The 21,910-nt window shown below is 41.5% G+C and overlaps 2 protein-coding genes across 14 annotated transcripts in view; one reads left to right on the top strand and one right to left on the bottom strand.

Moving 5' to 3' along the window:
- The window catches only part of LOC134351618 (uncharacterized), a 113,044-nt gene that overhangs the window by 68,840 nt on the left and 22,294 nt on the right, over positions 1-21,910 (top strand). For 3 of the 13 annotated variants that reach the window (XR_010019195.1, XR_010019196.1, XR_010019194.1), the window contains exons 3-5: positions 14,772-14,839; positions 16,302-16,347; positions 17,708-17,858. The exons of 4 other annotated variants lie outside the window; for them this stretch is intronic. The gene's annotated coding sequence lies outside the window, so the exon portion shown is untranslated. Of the gene's footprint in view, positions 1-14,771; positions 16,209-16,301; positions 16,348-17,707; positions 18,314-21,910 lie in introns of those variants that run through there. 6 more of the 13 variants (XR_010019199.1, XR_010019201.1, XR_010019191.1 and 3 more) reach the window with 3 other exon arrangements.
- LOC134351619 (stimulated by retinoic acid gene 8 protein homolog) overlaps positions 14,006-21,910 on the bottom strand; it is a 38,665-nt gene continuing 30,760 nt past the window's right edge. Inside the window, exons 8-10 of the mRNA XM_063058011.1 lie at positions 18,434-18,545; positions 16,229-16,337; positions 14,006-14,432 (exon numbers count right to left, since the gene is read on the bottom strand). Coding sequence (XP_062914081.1) covers positions 16,266-16,337; positions 18,434-18,545 — 184 coding nt within the window. The 3' untranslated portion in view covers positions 14,006-14,432; positions 16,229-16,265. The remainder of the gene's footprint in view (positions 14,433-16,228; positions 16,338-18,433; positions 18,546-21,910) is intronic.

The following is a 21,910-nucleotide window of genomic DNA, read 5'->3' as shown; positions in this document are numbered from 1 at the left end:
TTCAGACATTGCACGTTAGACTCATTCCATTTTTGTTCCACTTCAATTAGTACAATGTAGTTTTCATGCTGGTCCAAACACACCCCAATTTCTGTAACATTTCCATGATATATTTTGAGAGCTGGTACACTTTCAAGTAACTTTCAAAAGAACACAGATGTTCACTTTATAATAAAGTGTTTTGAAGAAAAACTGCTACTACTTATTGATTCTCATGTAATCAATGAGTGTACCAAAGTTTTGTTCAAAGAGAAATCCATTTTTGGAATCGGGCATTGGAAGATTTATTTGTTGATGTCTGCAAGGGAACACCCAAGCAATTTTCAGAACAATAGGAGTACCAAGTCTGATTACTTGATTTCATTCAAGGCTGCCACATTGATTAATCTGTGATTCAACATACCTCATTACATAAATGCAAATACATAAATCAGGCAGTAGATCACTTGTTACATGGGTGGACGTGTACATTAGTGTTCCTGTCTATGATGCGAGCCAGCAGCAGAGAGTACTTGTGTCCACTGTCTGGAAGGAAGCTCACTCATCAATGGGTGATCAATTGCATTTGTGTAACAAACAATCATCTCAAGGCAGCCTGGCAGTTTCATCAGTCAGTAATTCCAATACGTTTCTGAACAGCTGGTCTGCTACTAAATGAAGGTGAGTCTCCAGGCATGTGCTCTGATTCCTTTGCCATGTGGCAATCTATCGTCACCGATCTATTCGATCGTCCAAGTAAGCACTCGGGCAAAGGGGGAGAGGAGATAGGGAGAAGAGTTGATGGGGGAGGATTTGGACTTGGTGTAAGGTAAAAGGATGAAAGGCGCACTCCAAATGTCTGAATAATGATCGTGACCATATAGTCAGAAATGAAACTTGAACATCAGGTTCTTGAAAGAAGAGGACCAATGGAAAAATGTAAAGAAAGACCTTCAATGACTTTTTACATATTAAAAATATTTAGATACCTCTTGGTCAACTTTCCTTTCAATACAAACCTCTTCCTGCATTGTATTTGTCAATAACTACAATTAGGCAGAGAAAGAAATAATATTTTCATACCTGATTGTACTATACCTCAGCTTTTGAATTAACATGACTATGGTAACAATCAAAATGAAATTTTGTTAACCATGAGTTCAATTTCCGAAACATTTTATATTTATTTCACAAATCCAAGTTTTAAGATTTATTGCATAAGTTATCAAGGAACTCCTTTTCGTCTTTTGAAACTGCAAACAATTTTAAGCATAATTCACCTCTTAAACATTTATGGTTCCCGTTAATATTTTTATAACGTTGTTTTGGTGGACCTTTAAGACTCGGTAAGTTTAACACAGACAGATCACTGGAAAAATGTTCCACTTGCACAATCTAACTCCATGACAGAAAGACTGTCCTGTTGAGATAGGAAGCGCATGAAAAGGAAATGAATGTTATTGACCAAAGGCATTGCAACCATTGGAGTGAGATACTCCCCCAACTTGTGGAAGTAATTGCTTTAAAAAACCTTCCTTTTAGCACATACAGCTCTTTTTACATCTTCAGTCTCACCCTAATGGCACCCAGGTCACATCATGTGGCTTTGAGCAGATTGTTCTGTGTCTTTTCAAATTAATTTCACATCCCTTCAATGAGCTCTCTTCCTTTCTCTCCCTGTTCTGGAAAAGGTGAGTACAGGGATAAAATCAGCAAAATTGATACAATCAGAGTGTATCAGGCATAACTAGGGGGAAGCATTGATTTACACTAGGATATACAAAATTTCAGTGCAAAGTTAAACTTATATTTTCTTTTGTTAAGAACTCCAATAATCCACTATCCAATTACTGACAGACCCAAGAGGTATGAGGGCTCAATTTCTGAGAACTTTCTGTACACTGATTTCTCTGTAAGACAGAAATGTCTATTTTCTGTAGCTCCCCATATCACACTGCTCTACGTAAAATTGCTAAAATTCTTTCATTTCATTGAATAACTACCCCAGCACTACACATAATTAAACTAATTGAACATCGACTGTATCCAGTCATCAGTCAATACCATGATGCTGAGATACATCTTAGGATGCACTGGGACACATCATCAATGACATAATCTGGGGCTATCGTGTGTTTTGGGTTTTTTCAGAATCAGAGACACTTGCACAGGCAACCCAGCCAGGATTGATCAGGCCCTGGTTTGTGTCCCAGCAGCATTGGTTCACAGGTCACACCTCCTGATCCATAGCCATCTGGAGGCTCGCTCAGCAGCCTCAGTGACAGTCATAATGGTTGTTTTCTTTGCACCCCCCGTAACACCCAGGCGTGAGTACATTCTGCAGTGTGAGCAGCCAGCAAATACTCTACACCCCACCTCTATAGACTCACATTGTGCCCTCCTCCCCTGTCTCTGGCACTCCTCTACCAGTTCCTGGTATCTGGCTTTCTTACGTTCAAATGCCTTATCAGTCTGGTCTTCCCAAGGCGCTGTCAGTTCTACCAAAACTACCTGCTTTGAGGTTTCTGACAGAATGACCATGTCAGGCCTCAGTGATGATAATGCGATGAAGTCAGGGAACTTGCTTGCCAAGATCGACTTTCAGTTGCCAGTCAGACGCCGTGGTGAGCAAGCCTGCTGCTGACGTGGGCTGAGGCTGTAGTTGGTTTCCAGTTTTGACAAAGGCTGTGGACTTTCTGGGTTGGTGAGGTGCTCAGGGTCTTGTGGTCGTACTGTTGTTAATGGCAGAGGAGGTACTTTCTGCCACTGCCTTCAGCACCTGGTCATGGCGCCAGGAGTAGCGGCCTTCTCCCAGGGCTTTTGGGCAGCTGCTGAGAATAGGTTCCAGGGTCCCTCAGCCAGAGCAGAGAGGACATAAACAGTTTATTGTTATTACTAGCTTGAAAAATGCTTGAAAGGTTTTTTTTGGGAGAACTCTCATAGAGTCAGATTTCTGTAACTCATAACCCAGAAAGCCACTATTTGGAAATCCTGATAATTCAGCATTTGGTTCACCAGCACAGTTTCTCATATACCCTTTCAATACCAGGGCCCTAGTTCCTACTCTGTCTTTAAATTCACCAGGATACCATTTCTCACACTCCCTTTAAATGTACTCATGCTCTGTTTCAGTGATCCCTTTAAGCCACCTTGAACCATTTCCTATCCCACCTTGAAACTCATCTAGTTTACTGGAAAACTTAGTTTTCTACCATGCAACATCAAAAAAAAAGTGAATTAAAATTGTGTTGGGTTATAAATAGGAATGATACCCAATAGTCCAGAAAATCTGCAGACTGGCACCATCAAAATCCCCAAGAATGCCAGATTATTACAGTTTTACACTTACTATAAAACTTTATAATGATGACAACTCTAATTGGTGAAGGGTCCCCAGCACGCTAGAAATGAGATTATCATTCCTTCTTGAAATCAGAAGGAAGATGGGGTTCAGACCTTCTGATAAACCTGTTCCCATGCTACATTTTGTTAAGTGACTTGCCAGCAAATATTGACCTGCACTTAACTCAACCATACAGGTAACCTCTGGAGCTGAACACAGCTTAGATGGGAAGGGAAGGGGTTGGTACATACTCTCAGCTTAGGTGACAAAGAGTTTCCATCAAACACCTCAAATCCCATGTTGACCTAAATTACTGGTCATACCTGGGGAGTTCTACAAAGTGCCTTCATTGTACACAGTGTATTTCCTCCTCCGGACAAACATTTCCTTTGTTGCTAGGTTAGGTTAGAACTGGCTTTAAATGTTGTGTAACCCATCCTCTTCAAGGTTATAAGAGAAAATAGATGAGTGTGTAACCTGCCCAAGTTACCCCTGACTCAGACAGTTGATGTCTTATTATCAACTGAAGTCACTGGAATGGATCTTGACATTGCATAACACTCCAGAATGGGCACTTGTGAGCCAACATCCTTTTTATTGCCGACAATCAGCATGGATCTTTCTGTGCGTGAATCTAACAAATATAACATTTGGATTTTCCCTTACGTTGCCACCCTTATCTATCACTTTGTCAGAAAACAGGTAATTAAGGAGAAAAGGTCACTTGCTCCTTGCCTCCACTTCATTTGAGTCATGGGCACTTTGCATCGTGAGTCAGAAGGTTAACTTGTTCACTTCTGCTGTCATAGGCAATAAGTCAGGTACTCAGATTGACAAGTAATTTAGGTACTTGTTTGTCAGTACTGTGTTTCAAGTCTTCAAGCGTTAAAATACACAGTTGCCAACTTCTAACTTTATTTAAAATTAATGGCCACCCAATTATAACAGAGATGAGTTTTAAAAAATTCTCTCAGAATGTAGGGAGTCTTTGAAACTTTCTTCGTCAAAGAGAGAAGCAGAGTCTGGAAGGTTACGATACAGCACATATACTGGAATGTAGACCTGAGGTTACAACAGATCACCATGATCTTACTAAATGGTGGAGCCAACTACTCTGACTCTAGATTCATCCGATCATGTCTGACCACTGAAGTGGGTAGGTTTTGTTTGCCATTGGAATTGGAGGTGCATTTTAGATATAAGCTGCCTTGGAGAGAACAAAGGAGTCATCTATTTATATCATCCATTTAAACCCACCTTACCTTGCATCTCCTTTGCACATCCTGGTTCCAGGAAATTTAAATGCCAGAAGTCTGATCATTGTTACTTCTTTTACACAAACATATTGGCTTCGTAGATATCATTAAGCCTGAGAATCTAAAAAGTAATAACAAAGTCCTTTGCTTTCAGAACCCCAAGTGTACAAAGAATTAATTGGCTAAAAACTATATGGCTATAAGCAGTGGTCTCCAAATGTGAATAGGAGGGACGATCACTCCAAGAATGTGATTCAAAGCCACTGCAAAAGGGTTTTCATCTCAATTTCCAACACTCTGCCTGCTACCAGACAATTATTGCAAAATTATTTACTTGGTCACAAAACGACCAGAGGAGTGTGGTATTGGCAACTGGTGGATGTTCTACTCATGACATTGAGACATAATGCATGGGAGAAACCTTGATGCACACCGGGGTTTTTAACAAACTCTCATTCAGAATCCAAACGTAACAGGGTGGTGCAGCAGGTAATGACGTTGTCTTCCAGCTCCAGGCTGTGAGTGGAAATTGTATATTCCCCGTGACAGTGCATACCCCTGACCATCCAATTTCTTCCTAGATCCCAGGATATGTTCTGGTTGTTGGATTAACTGGTTACCATAAATGACCCCTGCTGTATGTGGACAGTAGGAGAAACAGGGAGCTTTGACTGGGTATGTGTGAGAAAAAAGTTACAAATGTTAGAAATAATTAAGTGAGGGAATGAGATTGTTTGGGGAGCTGGCAGAGGATCAGCAGGCTAAATGACCTCCTTTTATGTTGTTATGAATTATGAAGAGATTCAGGTGCTGAGGCAGAGTGGGAGCATTCTTCATTCTGGGAGATTGCCGCAGCTGATTCTGCACAATTTTGTCTTTATGAAGGAAAGATCAGAATCAGATTTATTATCACCGGAAAGAACAGGAATTCTGCAGATGCTGGAAATTCAAGCAACACACATAAAAGTTGCTGGTGAACGCAGCAGGCCAGGCAGCATCTGTAGGAAGAGGTACAGTCGATGTTTCAGGCCGAGACTCTTCGTCAGGACTAACTGAAGGAAGAGTGAGTAAGGGATTTGAAAGTTGGAGGGGGAGGGGGAGATCCAAAATGATAGGAGAAGACAGGAGGGGGAGGGATGGAGCCAAGAGCTGGACAGGTGATAGGCAAAAGGGGATACAAGAGGATCATGGGACAGGAGGTCCAGGAAGAAAGACAAGGTGGGGGTGACCCAGAGGATGGGCAAGGGGCACACTCAGAGGGACAGAGGGAGAAAAAGGAGAGCGAGAGAAAGAATGTGTGCACAAAAATGTGTAACAGATGGGGCACGAGGGGGAGGGGGGACACCAGCAAAAGTTAGAGAAGTCGATGTTCATGCCATCAGGCTGGAGGCTACCCAGACGGAATATAAGGTGTTGTTCCTCCAACCTGAGTGTGGCTTCATCTTTACAGTAGAGGAGGCCGTGGACAGACACATCAGAATGGGAATGGGATGTGGAACCAAAATGTGTGGCCACTGGGAGACCCTGCCCCCTCCAGCGGACAGAGCGTAGGTGTCCAGCAAAATGGTCTCCCAGTCTGCGTCGGGTCTCACCAATATATAGAAGGCCACATCGGGAGCACCGGATGCAGTATATTACCCCAGCTGACCCACAGGTGAAGTGTTGCCTCACCTGGATGGACTGTTTGGGGCCCTGAATGGTGGTAAGGCAGGAAGTGTAAAGGCATGTGTAGCACTTGTTCCGCTTACACAGATAAGTGCTAGGAGGGAGATCAGTGGGGAGGGATGGGGGGGATGAATGGACAAGGGAGTTGTGTAGGGAGCGATCCCTGCGGAATGCAGAGAGAGTGGGGGAGGGAAAGATGTGCTTAGTGGTGGGATCCCGTTGGAGGTGGCAGAAGTTACGGAGAATAATAGGTTGGACCCGGAGGCTGGTGGGGTGGTAGGTGAGGACCAGGGGAACCCTATTCCTAGTGGGGTGGCGGGAGGATGGAGTGAGAGCAGATGTACGTGAAATGGGGGAGATGCGTTTAAGAGCAGAGTTGATAGTGGAGGAAGGGAAGCCCCTTTCTTTAAAAAAGGAAGACATCTCTCTCGTCCTAGAATGAAAAGCCTCATCCTGAGAGCAGATGCGGCGGAGATGGAGGAATCGTGAGAAGGGGATGGCGTTTTTGCAAGAGACAGGGTGAGAAGAGGAATAGTCCAGATAGCTGTGAGAGTCAGTAGGTTTATAGTAGACATCAGTGGATAAGCTGTCTCCAGAGACAGAGACAGAAAGATCTAGAAAGGGGAGGGAGGTGTCGGAAATGGACCAGGTAAATTTGAGGACAGGGTGAAAGTTGGAGGCAAAGTTAATAAAGTCAACGAGCTCTGCATGCGTGCAGGAAGCAGCGCCAATGCAGTCGTCGATGTAGCGAAGGAAAAGTGGGGGACAGATACCAGAATAGGCACGGAACATAGATTGTTCCACAAAGCCAACAAAAAGGCAGGCATAGCTAGAACCCATACGGGTGCCCATAGCTACACCTTTAGATTGGAGGAAGTGAGAGGAGCCAAAGGAGAAATTATTAAGAGTAAGGACTAATTCCGCTAGACGGAGCAGAGTGGTGGTAGAGGGGAACTGATTAGGTCTGGAATCCAAAAAGAAGCGTAGAGCTTTGAGACCTTCCTGATGGGGGATGGAAGTATATAGGGACTGGACATCCATGGTGAAAATAAAGTGGTGGAGGCCAGGGAACTTAAAATCATCGAAAAGTTTAAGAGCGTGAGAAGTGTCACGAACATAGGTCGGAAGGGATTGAACAAGGGGTGATAAAACAGTGTCGAGGTATGCAGAAACGAGTTTGGTGGGACAGGAGCAAGCTGAGACAATAGGTCGGCCAGGGCAGGCAGGTTTGTGGATCTTCGGTAGGAGGTAGAAACGGGAAGTGCGGGGTGTGGGAACTATAAGGTTGGTAGCAGTGGATGGGAGATCCCCTGTGCGGTTAAAGTCGGTGATGGTGTGGGAGACAATGGCCTGGTGCTCCTTAGTGGGGTCACGATCGAGGGGTAAATAAGAGGAGGTATCCGCGAGTTGTCGCTGTGCCTCGGCAAGGTAGAGGTCAGTACGCCAGACTACAACAGCACCCCCCTTATCAGCGGGTTTAATAATAAGGTTAGGATTAGTGCAGAGGGAGTGGAGAGCAGAGCGTTCCGAAGGAGTGAGGTTAGAATGGGGACAAGGTGGGGTGAAGTCGAGACGGTTGATGACCCGTCGGCAGTTAGCGATAAAGAATGCGGTGAAGTCGAGACGGTTGAAGTCCCGTCGGCAGTTAGCGATAAAGAGTCCCTCTAAATGTGCCCCTTGCCCATCCTCTGGGTCCCCTCCACCCTTGTCTTTCTTCCTGGACCTCCTGTCCCATGATCCTCTCGTATCCCCTTTTGCCAATCACCTGTCCAGCTCTTGGCTCCATCCCTCCCCCTCCTGTCTTCTCCTATCATTTTGGATCTCCCCCTCCCCCTCCAACTTTCAAATCCCTTACTCACTCTTCCTTCAGTTAGTCCTGACGAAGGGTCTCGGTCTGAAACGTCAACTGCACCTCTTCCTAGAGATGCTGCCTGGCCTGCTGCGTTCACCAGCAACTTTTATGTGTGTTGCTTATTATCACCGGCATGTGTTGAGAAATTTGTCGTCTTTGCAGCAGCAATACAATGCAATACACAATAACAAAAAAGACCCATGAATTACAGTAACTATATAATAGTTAAATCAAATAGAAATAATCATAGAGCAACAGAGGAAAGAAATATCAATGTAGAGAACGGCACTGGTGAGAAGATTGAAATTTGCATAGCAAACAACTCACACATCAAGTTATCAGGCAGACCAGTCAGACTTAATGTATCATCCTGGATAATAGGCCATCATAGTTACCCATTCATTCTTGCCTTTGAGAAGGCAGCGGTGAGTCATATTCCAGAACCCCTGCAATCATTTGGATTTCCAGGAATTAGATTCCGCAATGATGAGGGAAAGGCAATACACTTCCAAGACAAGAGTGTTTGTGACTCAGAAGAGAATTTCCAGATGGCATTGTTACCTTTTCAAATACTGTCTTTATTCTTCCAGGTGGTCAAGGTTGCTAGTTTGGTTCAAATTTGAGGAAACCTTGGTGGGTAACAAAGATCTCAGTTGAGTTTTGCCAACTGAAAATATTTCACATACCAAATATTGAAAGAGATAGCGTGGACACGGAGAGGATGTTTCCAATAGCGGGAGAGTCTAACATCAGAGTGCACAGACTCAGACTAAAAGAACATCCCTTTAGAACAGAAATGGGGAAGAAATTCTTCAGCCAGACAATGGTGAATCTCTGGAATTCATTGCTACAAACGTTTGTGGAGGCGAAGTCTTTTCAGGTACATTTAAAGTGGATGTTGATAGGATCTTGATTAGTAAGGGTTCCAAAGATTATGGGGAGTAGGCATGAAAATAGGGTGGAAGAGGGGAAAAATTAATTAGCCACGATTGAATGATGGAGCAGACTCAAAGGAATGACCTAATTCTGCTCCTATGTTTTATGGTCTTATAATATTATGTAGATGTCCATGTTGCATGGCTGGTGAAGGGACAGAATATTGAGCATAGTCATTGTGAGTCTGATCAAGTGGATCATTGTGATGTTGGTGCCAAACTTCGAGTGCATTGTTACAGCTGCACTCAGATAAACAAAGAGCTCCATCGCACTCTTGTTGTATCTTGCAGATGGTGAAAACTCTGAGGGGTATCAGGAGGTGATTCACTTGACATAGGGTATCCAGATACTGACCTGCTGAAGTGGCCACACAATTAATGTGATTGCTCACCTCTGAGTATTGCATTCAATTCTGGTTGCCCCAATATAGGAAGGATGTGGAGGCTTTGGAGATGGTGCAGAAGAGGTTTACCAGATTGTACCCTCTAGTTAGAGAGGGTGGACAAACTTTGTTTTTTCTAGAGGAGCGAAACAGAGGGGAGATCTAACAGTAATTTGTAAGATTAGAAAGGCGTAGATATAAAATGGAGAGCTGTTATCTTTTCTTCCCCCAGGGTCAAAATGTTTAATACTGGAGGTCTTGCAGTTAAGGTGTGAGGGGATAAGTTCAAAGCAAATGTGCGGGACAAGTTTTTTAACACAGACTGGTTGGCCTGGAATGTGGAGGGAGCAAATATAATAGAGACATTCAAGAGGCTCCTTGGAAGGCTCATGAATGGGCAGAGAATGGAAGGATATAGACATTGTGTAGGCACAAGGGATCAAGTTAGTTAGACATTTAATTACGAATATAATTAGCTCGGTGCAACATCATGGGCCAAAGGCCCTGATCCTTTACTGTACTTTCCTAGGTTCCATGTCCTATGCCCACTAAAATTTCTGGGCTCTAATTACCCACCCAGTCATTTACTGTGGGGGGCTTGTCAAGGCAATGCTATTGCCAATGTCATAGGCAGATGGATAGGCCCTGTGTTAATGGAGATTACATAGAAACATAGAAAACCTACAGCACAATACAGGCCCTTCAGCCCACAAAGTTGTGCCGAACGTGTTGCTACCTTAGAAATTACTAGTCTTACCCATAGTCCTCTATTTTTCTAAGCTCCATGTACCTATCCAAAAGGCTCTTAAAAGACCCTATCGTATCTGCCTCCACCACCGTTGCTGGCAGCCCATTCCACGCACTCACCACTCTGCGTAAAAAACTTACCCCTGACATCTCATCTGTACCTACTCCCCAGCACTGTAAACCTGTGTCCTCCTGTTACTGTCCCATGCATGTGAGGTGAAAAATGTCCCTGCCACTTCCCAGATTGTGCCTGACTGTTGCTTTGGTTTTACATAAATGCTGTGGTTGCTTCTCTTTCTGAGGAGATAAAAATGTGATTGAACTTTCGACTAAGTGACTCATCCCCATGAGTGTCCAATATGCTTGTTAGATGAGCCTAATTTCATTTAGTCCCACTTTATAGCAAGATCAAAAGAATCACAGCACCCTGCCTCTGAACTGTTGTTGCAACCACAATAACGCAACCACCCCTGTTAAGTTTCTGCTCAGTTGTGACTCCTTAGTGTTGATAACACTGTTCAAAGTCAAGAGAAAATCATTTAACTCCTTTGCTCTAGATATGGGTATTGTAATGAATATTACTTGCAACTCATTAGCCCCTTGCTGAATATTATTCAGGAACTCAATGCACTTGGGTAAGAACTATTTCAATTGTTTAACACACTGATTCGATGCTGTTTCTATTCATTGTATGAGAAAGGACTCAATGTTGATTCCCTCTCCTTTCTTTTCCACCTCCCACAGTTCCAACATTTGCTCTTTCCTCCTCCTCCTTCAACCCTACTCCTGAATTTCTGGAAAGGACTAAATCTGCAACATACTCATTTGTGGAAAACACAGCTGTGATAAAAGATGTGTGCTCTTCACTGTTCTGCAGGACACCTCCTGAGTGACACCACACATGAGAGGCATTGCGAAAGAATAGCATTTGTTTGCTCTCTGTTATTGGTGGTACCGTGACTTCTGTAACATCTACTTCCTCCTCTTAAGGGCCATCCTACAATGGCAGCAAGCAATTTGGTGTTGAGAGGTTAAACCATTTTAAAGTAGCCACCACTTATTTCATGTTCAAGGACTCTTCATCTCATGTTCTCGATATTTATTGCTTATTTATTTATTTTCTTTATTTTATTTTGTATTTGCATTGTTTGTTGTCTTTTGCACGTTGCAACTACAACTAAAACGCAACCATTCCAGTTAAGTTTCTGGTCAATCGTAGGAAAGGTTGAAAGGTCATTTGTCCATCCTGTTGGGTACAGTCTTTTATCGATTCTATTGCATTTCTTGGATAATTATGAACTCCCACAAGAAAATGAACCTCGAGGTTGTATATGGTGATGTATACAGCACTGTGCAAAAGCCTTAGGTACCTATATATAGTTAGGGTGCCTAATACTTTTGCATAGTACTGTATTTGTCAATGTGGAGAAGAGAGCAAATCTGTACATCTGGTGGGAGCAAAGGATGTTGGGAATGGCGAGGGTGGAGCGCTGCGGGAGGGGCGTGGGACAGGTGGCAGAGAAGGAATGGTGCGGGTGCAGACACATCCAGCTCTGAGGCACTAGGCAAGGTCATCTGATTCCAAACAAATGGTTTATTCACCACTACAGAATGTTTCTCTGGTGCTTCCTGACCCTCCCTCCCCTTCCTCTTTCCCCAACCATGATCCCCCTCACCTTGCCCCCTTCCCAATCTCAGTCGACAACAGAGACCCATATCAGAATCAGGTTTATCATCACTCACATATGTCATGAAATTTGTTTTTTTTTGCAGCAGCAGTACAGTGTAATGCATAAAATTACGACAGTACCATGCAAAAGTCTTAAGACACCCTAGTTATATATATGTGCCTGAGACTTTTGCACATTCCTCTAAGTATTTTGATAATAAATTTACTTTGAATTTGACCTCTTATTCTGACATGTTAACCATAAAAGAGAAAGCGCAGAAGGTAAGAGCATCACAAATGGTTTTGGCTTTTGACTATGATTACTTTCTGGCCTTTCCATTGACAAACTTTGGAGTGAAATTCTCTTTAATTGGTAAACGGAATGAAATATGGAAACTGTCAGTCACCCTCGCACAGCCGAGAATCCCATTGGCCTGGAGATTCCTCGTCTTTGGTCTACCTACTGACAAGACAACGTAACTTTCCTTGTGCAGGAATCTCTGCAATCCACTATCATGCCTTGGAAATTTGGAGACTCACCCTGTGTTTCTAGCACTAATCTGGAAAATGCCAGAGACAGGGAAAACTACTGCAGTCATGAGTTTCACTCTCAGTCGTCAGCTTTTTCTGGCCTGGCACGTATCAATGTCAATATCTTTAGGGAAAACAGTATCTCTCAAACAGTTCTCTTCTGAAAAAAACAAGGTGGCAATTGATATTTTGGCTTTTCCTTCAAGGGAATTGAAATAAAATGTGAGGAAATCTTGCTGCAGTTGTGCAGGGATTTGTTGAGCCCATAACTTAAGTACTCTGGGCAGATGGGAGGGATCTACTGACCTTGGATGGAATGCCATAAATGTTTATAGGCTGACTCCTAGGATGAGGATAGTTTCCTTTAAGAAGGGCAAATAGAACAGATCTATAACTGTTTGGAGTTTAGAAAAGTAATACGCTATCTGACCGAAACATTAACATTTTGAGACAGTAGGAAATGTAAATGTTTGATGGTGATGTCCTTTGTCTGGAGAGTCTCAGGATAAAGAAAAAAATATTTAGGGCTGAGAAAAGGATACACTTTCTTTAAAAATCAATTTTAAAAGCTTCTTTCTGGGAAGGCTGCAAATGCTCATTTGTCATGTAAGCTCACATATGAAGTTGGCAGATTTTTGTACTGTGGGGACATCAGCTTTGAGAAGGACATTTATCTTATTTTAATTATTTATTTATTTAGAGATACAGCATTGAAAAGGCCCTTCCAGCCCTTCATGCCACACTGCCCAGCAACCCGACAACCCCAACTTAACCGTGCGACAATTTACAATGCTCAGTTACCCTACCTGGTAAGTCTTCGGACAGTGGGAGGAGCCCGGAGGACCCAGAGAAATGCATTCCACAGGGAGGATGTACAAAGGCTCCTTACAGAGGACGCCAGGAGTGACCTCTGAACTCTGACGCCCCGAGCTATAACAGTGTTTGGCTGACCTACGTCACGTTGGACATGATGATCACAAGCAAGGCCTTTAGTGATGATGGGTAGGAGTGAGCTACTTTCTGCAACTGTTCCAGAAGGTCTGTTGAAGGCACTCCCACAGCACTTATGGGGAGTTCTTGGATTTAGACCCAGTAATATACAGTATTTCTAAGTTGGGGAAAGGTTAGCAAACTTCCCATTCACATGCTGCCTTTTGTTCTTCCTGGTTTAAAAGTTCCAGGTTTGGGGTGGTATTCTTGGGGTGTCCTAACAATGTGATGTTTTTCAATGGTGGTGGAAGGAATGAGTATTTTGTGCGGTGGGTGGGACAGCAACCAACTGAGCTGTTTCGTCCTGGATGGTGCCAAGCTGCTTGAGTGTAGGAATTGCACTGCTGCTGTCTTCTGGTGTTGGGTAGGAAGTTCCAGTATTTACACCAGCAATGCCGAAGTACAGTGTTATGCTGGTTAAGAAACATTGACATTGTTGCTACAACAAAGGATTTTATTTAACTCAGTAGTTGCTTAATGAAGGTTTTGTTCACTATAAGGAAGAGTAGGAAATGTATTTGGGGATTGTCCTCCAATCACAGGTCAATAAAGTAGTAACATACAGGCATTTTGAACAGTTCAAGAGAAAGGAGTCTGAGAGAAACAAAACCTACTTAAATGAAAAAAAAACTCACATACCAGAATGCTTCTGATTTAAACACGAAGTCCAATGGCGTTTAATTGCAATACCAACAACATTACAATCCACAACGGTCCCAATGACACCAAGATGACAATGTTTTAATTTAAAACTATCTTAAAACAATGTGAACACCAGAACATTTGTAGTCATAAGAATTTCAATCAGCTCTCATCACGAGAAGAGTGTGCTGTTCAAAAGATCTTAATTAATTATGACTATTTACGTGCATACCTCTTAGTTATTATAAAACGGTGCAAGTTATGTTTCAAAACATTTGTGCATGACTCATCTTGGTAAATCCACTCCAAGGAAGCCTGATATTGAAAATTGTCAGTTTGTTTTCCCAGAGCTTCATCGTCCAAGGATTTTAGAAAATGACCGGTGTTATTCTGGCACTTTAAGGGCAGCAAACCAAACCTGCCTTCCACAGATCACAAATCTGGAAGATTGACTCAAGTTAGAAATATATTTCCAAGAATAAGGATGCTCTTAGAGCAGATTACCTTTAAAACAACTGCTAAATGCTATTAATATGAACTCAAATGCATTTATTTATAAATAGAAAATCCAACAAAGGATAGACACCCAAGGACTTCTCTATACTAGTAATAATATAAACACTGGATAGCAGAACAGGAATCGGACTCCACTCAAATGCACAGGAGTAACTTACTTCTGCATTCTGTTTCTTAATGAGATTATCAAAGTTGCAATGACCATGGTTTTGAGATTTTTTTACATGTGGGGTATATATCCTCTTTTCTTATTTGACCTCTAGATCAAGAATCCTTCAAGTGGAAGAAGAATAACTCTGGCAGAAAGTAAAACAACTTGTTCATCTTAAAGGTGATGGACAACTTTTCCTCCTTTTGAAAAATACCCTGCCTGAATCACACGTGTATTATTTTTGTTTGGAAAGGAAAAGAAGTGAGCAACTTGCTATAAAATTAGACTGGCAACACCTATCATTTCGAAAGCTCGAGGTTTTCCATTAAAGCCCTCAGTTCAGTTTCATACCTTCTGTCAACTTAATTTCATAAAAAACAATGGAAATGTGTATGTGAGATGTGATAGTTCAGGGAGTGAGAGTGAGAGAGAGAGAGAGGGAATGAGAGTGAGAGAGTGTGAGAGTGAGACAGAGAGAGAGTGAGAAATGCAAATTGCTATCAAGATGATTTAAAATAAAATTGAGAAGACCGATAAAGCAAATGTTGGAGGAAATATTTGATGTACAGTGATTTGCCAGTGGTTAAAGACAATATATAAGTACAGTGCTCAGAAAACAGTAGAATGTTTCACGTTATTTTATATTGAGGTGTTTGATCCAGTAAAAATTATGAAAAAAGTGACAGGTGCATAAACACTGAGATAAAATTGAATCAATCTCAGGAAAGAATAAGTTATTAATAATCTCTGAATTGGCACACACAAACAATATTCTTTGGACTGAGATACCATAACATTCTTAGATCACTGGAACAAATGTTTTTGAGAAAAGCACGAGTTCCTGAAGTATGAAAGAGAGGCAATAATTCTGAATATGAAAATGCAATTGTTTACATAAAATAATCATACATGAATAGAAATTTAAGGCTCTAATTAATATATACAGAGTACTGTACAAAATCTTTATTTCAAGTGCACATTTTCAAGACTGAAAAACTGTATTATAACACCCGGAATATTCTGAAATGATATTTTTCACTATCATTTACATGGAAATAAGTATAAATTTCAAACAGGAGGTCGTCCCCTCTCAAACAGCTACCAATAACTTGGCACCTATTTTACCACCAGACTGCTTCCTTGTCTAACCGAAACAATTATTAGTTATAATTGTGTTTAATTTAAGCCTCTCATATTTCCAAAATGTGGGATAACCATAAGCACAAACTGCATTTGCAAATCCTGTTAAGTTAAACACATTCATATTTACAATACATTGTAGCCAGCGGCATGGGGATAACTAAAGATGCTGCCAATAACCACACAATACAATCAATAGGCTGCTGTCACTGGGCAGAAAAATCCTTGTGAAAGTATGTACCCCAGTACAGGGTAAAATATAATTTATTTAATTCACTCTTTTAGATTAATTGGACACATTTTAAATATAATTTATTTTGTGCCCACTGCTTCCTTATTAGTGAGTTCATAAAATTGGGTTCAAATTCATGAAAAAAAATTCAAACAAATTTTGGAAATACTTGTCTGAAATTACTGTGAGCTAATCACCTGCTTTTAGCAGAACTTTTTGCAGAAGTGCCATCAATTAAAGATCATCATCAAATGTTTCTGTGCATCTCAGGAGAACCGTCTCATCGTCAAGGTTTGGAGAACTTTCCTGTAGAGAGGTGAGAGTCACTTAGCACTAAAGGAAGGAGTTAACCTTCAGCCTGGTTAATCAATGTTCATTCAAAATCCCACATGGCCCTGTCATGGAATGATATATAATCCCCAAGGTCACAAGCTTTATATGAGATATTGCAACACACTACTCTATCAGACAGGAGTACCTATAATTGAACCAGGATATAACAGAGCAAAACTGATCAGCATTACCATGAACTAAATTAATTGGAACTAAAAGGTATTAAGGAATTATGCTTGTTATCTTGCTAAATTACTAAGATTTCTATTTCTCAAACCTATGGCAGAGCAAGAGAGGGATATTATTCACATACCATGGAGTTAACTGCTTAACTCACCATCAGGAAGACCAAGTAACATCTAATCCGGAGACCTACACTGTGTAGGAAACTAAATCAGGTGTACATGAAATTAGAGAAGTGTTTCTACTCTATTTTATTTTCTCACACTTCTCCTGATACTCCCTAAGTAGTAACTAAAAATGAATTTAGACAGGCCAGATTGACCCCAGGGATGACAGGGATGTCAGCTCTAGTTTATTCACAAGTACATAGATGCACAGGTGCAATGAAAAACTTATGTGAAGTAGAATTATAGGCACATAGTATTAGAGACACAACATTTACAACAAAAACATTAGTTAAATATAAATTGTACAAGAAAGAATACAATAGAATAAAAGAAGAAATTCCTTGCACTGCAAAGTGGTCAAACTGGTCACAGTGCAGCTACACTGAGGTAGTGATTAGGGTTATGCAGGTTGGCTCAAGGTCTGAATGCCTGAAAGGATGTAGCTGTTCTTCACCCCGGTGGTGGGCAGCTTCAGGCATCTGTATCTCCTGCTGATACAGAAGGTGAAAAGAAGGCACGGCCTGGATGGTGGAGATCTTTGATGACAGATGACAGATGCCAGATGACGATTCAAGTATTTTTGATGGTGGGAAGGGATGCGTCTGTGGCGTATTGGGCTGAGTCTACTCTTCCCAGCTTTTTATATTCCTGCACATTCAAACTACCGTACAGGATCACAAGGCAACCAGCCAGAGATTTCCAACAGTAAATCTACAGCAATTTGTCATTGTTGGGTGACGTGCTAGACCTCCCTAATTAGCTAAAAAACATTCTCATTAACATCCACAGGCCCTCAATATGATTCACTGCTTTTGCCCAACAGCAAGAGAAATCAGAAAAATGGAAATTAAAGAAAACATTGTTATTCTGATTTTGTTATGAAAACATGTTTTCATATGGCTACCTGTATAGAATATTTGGATCTTTAAAGTTGCCCCATTTCCATCAGATTTGAAACTCAACACTAAGGTGACATCCTTGATTTAATCTTAGGTGGCAACAAGGAGGCCTACAGGAGTGAGACAGATCGGCTGGTTGAGTGAGGTTGCAACAACCTTGCACCCAGCATCAGCTAGACCAAGAAATTGATCATGGACTTCAGGAAGGGGAAGTCAGGAGGACACACATCAGTCCTCATTGAGAGGTCAGTGGTGGAAAGGAACAACCTCAAGTTCCTGGGTGAATCTAGGAAGATCCATCTTGGGACAACGGATTGATGCAATCATGAAGAAGCCACACCAGCAGCCTCACTTCATAAGAATTTTGAAGCGATTTGGTATATCACCAAAGACTCTTACAAACTCTGTAGATGTATGGTGGAGAGATTCTGACCAGTTGCAACACAGCCTGCTCTGATGCACTGGGCTGCAAGAGGCTGTAGAGGTTGTAGAGTCAGCCAGCTCCAACTTGGGCATAACTCTCCCCACCACCAAAAACATCTGTAAGAGGCCGTGCCTCAAGTAGTGGAATCTATCACTAAGGGCCTTCAATACCCCAGACATGCTCTCTTCTCATTACTGCCATCACGGTGGAGGTACAGCAGTCTCAAGACCCACACTCAATGTCTCAGAAACTGCTTCCATCCCTCTACCATCCTTACTCCTTTTTTGTTGGTAATCTGTAGTTATTTTCTGTCTTTGCACTGCTACTGCAAAACAAACAAATTTCACAACACATAAGGCAGAGATAATAAACCTGGGTCTGATTCTGTACATGTACCTGTGAATGGAGTGTCTCCGTTCCAGATTGAGCCATCACAAAGTTGATTATCTCCTTGTAGAGCATGCGGGTCTCTTCTAGGTTTTCCGAGGAGACATGAGTGAAGATGGAGCTTTTAATCCAATCAAAGAGAAAATAAAGGTAGGAAACAGCATAGCAACATCCATGTGGACAATATTACATATGATGACTCTCATAATAACCTGAATAAACCTATCTCTTTATTGAAAGCATATTAAAATACTACATATACTTGTTCCATTTTACAAGATCCTATTTATTGTTCTCACATTTGTAGAGTATTACCAGCCAATATACCTCAGGGAATTCACCACACTATTTCCTAAACCACGCACTGTATATACTGAAAAGTGATCATGAACAATCATGAACAACCTTACTACAGGCCTTATAACAAAGGGAAGAACATTTATGAATTTATCATAAAATAGGTAAAACTCTCCCTTAACAATCAACTGTAATAATGAGTGAGGCTGCAATAACATTCATTTGTTACATCTCCCCTGTGTCCAGTATGATTCTAACCAGAGTGCTGAATATTCAGCTTTATGTTCAGCCATTTAGATTTCATCAGCCGTAAACTATTTCAACTTTCTACAAACGTATCGTGGAGAGCCTTCTTACTGGCTGCATCACCGTCTGGTTTTGGGGGTGGGGATCACTGCACAGAACCGAAATAAGCTGCAGAAAATTGTAAACTCAGTCAGCTCCATCATGGGCACTAGCTTCCCCAGGACATCTTCAAGGAGCAGTGCCTCCAAAAAGTGGCATCCACCATTAGGGACCCCCCATCACCCAGGACATGGTGTCTTTTCATTGCTACCATCAGGGGGGACGTACTGGAACCTGAAGGCACACATTCAATAATTCAGGAACAGCTTCTTCTCCTCTGTCATCAGATTTCTGAATGTACATTAAACCCATAAGCACCACCTCACAACACTTTATATATGTAGTTACTTCTTACTGAAATTCAGTTTTATTATTATGTATTGCAATGTACTGTTGCCACATAACAAATTTCATGACATATGCCAGTGATATTAAACCTCATTCTGATTCTGTACCCGATTAGTTCATCTCGCTTCTCTCAACCTTCAATAACAGCTGCACCAACAGCCTCTTAAGGATTTCTAACTAAAGGTGCATTTGGCGGAGTTACTTCAACACTGAAAGTACAAGAATAAAGCTGAGCTCGGATACTTTCCAATATGTGATTTGCCCAGCCTTACCTACAGTGACATACATCAATCGCCAGTATCTGTTTTGCTGAACAGTAACTTCTGTGCCCAGTGCTCGAAGTGGGCAGTGAATGAACGTCTTTCCTAAACTTGCAAGTTCTGAGAAAGGGAGTCCTCACAAAGTACAGTTAGAAGCTGGTACATTTTTTTATAAACTCCCAAACATAAAGCTAATCAAAAGAAAAACAAGGGAGCCAAGAATGCAAGTCTAACTTCATTTTTACTTTGAGCAAGGCACGTGTCTTTATAGTTAACCCACAAATGCATTATGTAAATAACAAAGAATGCTTACTCAAACAATATATTCACAATATTACTGAAATATTAACTACACAACACTCCTCCCTGTTTAGCTAGAAACTCCAACTCAATATAGAGTGGATCTCAACTTATACATACACACATTTTGACCCTGAGACTGCAGGAAGTGGTTCTGACAACTCTGGACACAGTTCTTCAACTTTCCTTGGCTTTTCTCTCTGAATCTACTTCGTTCCTTGCTTCTCTCCTGGTCCAGGCTTTTTTCTCTCTCTTTTTCCTGCTCTTTTTCTTTCTCGCATTCCTTCTCTCTTTCACGCCTTTTTCCTTCTCACCTTGCCTTTTCTTTCTTCTAGTTTCTTGTGAGTATCTCTAAATTTGCTAATTTCTCGAGAAATTAGATCTTGTTTATCCTCTTCCATTTCCACAGCACTTATATTATCCTTCTCTTCTTTCTAGAATGTGCATCTTGATCTTGGGAGAGTCCATTTAGTTCACTGGAATATTCTCTCATTAATCCTTCTGTTGTTTCCTTTACAATCTGATCTCTCCTCTTGGTTTTGTCCTCCACAACATTATCTGTTTTCTTGACAGCTTTCTTTTTGGTCTTCCATTCATCCAGCTGGGCTTTGGTCTTTGCATCTACTTTTACAAGCAACTTTTTGTTTCCCACTTGAAGTTCATGCAATAGCCTCAATGCACGGAGTGGATACTCGTTCTTTATATTTACGAAAGCCGAATGCTTACAACTTTCCTGAAGCTCCTTGAACTCTCTTCCAGCTTAAAACCAAGCCACACTTCACAAGTAACTGCCTGATTAACATACAAGAAGCTTTCTCAGCTACGTTGCCTACAAAAATGTTTGTAGTCAGACCACTGTTTTCATCACTTTTACAATTCCTCTGAGCAGCGTGGTCCTTCCTTGGTCCAATATGTTTCTGATCATAAGCATGGAGGTTGGCATCAACACCTGTCTGCCCTCTGTTGGGCAATAGTTCAGAGTGTACAGCAGGGAAACAGTTGCGGCACCATCCAGTACTTTCATTTGACTCATTACAGGGGACGTGGCACACAAATGGTGGATGGATCTTCAACCAAGTAGTAGATGTCTCAGCTACTCATATCCCTACAATGATGGCCCTCCTGTTTTTACCACATACAAGTTCAATGTGGCTTGTTGATTGTTGAATTTCACTATTACAAATATCATTTCCACAGGAGTTATCTTTTCTCCAGTATAAATTCTTGGATATCGGCAGGCTTCAGTTCCATATCTTTGAAAAGCCATCCTCACTCATTTTGTGCAGCCAAGCCAGTGTCCAATTCAATTTAATTAATTTGCCATTCATGTCTGGTGTAATCCTTGCTGCTTGTCTCTTGTTAGTCTCCTATGTCACTCTCATCATTATCACTTTTCATCAACACTATGCAGATTATGCTCTTTGTGAAACTGCAACTTATCTTTTTCTCTTCCCTGTACAGTCCATTTATTTTTGTCTGTCCAACATACTCTTTGTATGCATCATACTTTGTTGTATTTTCTCCAAGTGTCAGCTTTAAAGCTGCATTGCTCTAGTGTATGTGAGCCCCTACCACAATGGTAACACAATTTGTTTGGCCAGGCAGGCCTCCATCTAGACGCTGCAATTTTGTACACACTCATTTTTATTCCTGACTGCAACTCAATTGTGTCTCTGTCTGCTATTTCCACTGATATAGCCATCTCAACTGCTCTTTTAAATGTAAGTTGTGCTTCAGGTAGCACAATGCTTTCTTCTAAAATTCCACAAACTAAACAATCTCTCACTGCATCATTAAGCCCAACACTAAACTGACAATGCTCAGACAATCTCTTCAATTCAGCCACATAAGCTGAAGTTGGCTCCCCTTCCCTTTGGTCTGCTTATGAAACCCAACACGTTCTGCAATCAACAATGATTTCAGTTCTAAATGTTCT

The sequence above is a fragment of the Mobula hypostoma genome, chromosome 9 (assembly GCF_963921235.1).
Source record: "Mobula hypostoma chromosome 9, sMobHyp1.1, whole genome shotgun sequence".
Classification (NCBI taxonomy): domain Eukaryota; kingdom Metazoa; phylum Chordata; class Chondrichthyes; order Myliobatiformes; family Myliobatidae; genus Mobula; species Mobula hypostoma.
This window is presented reverse-complemented; position numbering and strand designations above follow the sequence as displayed.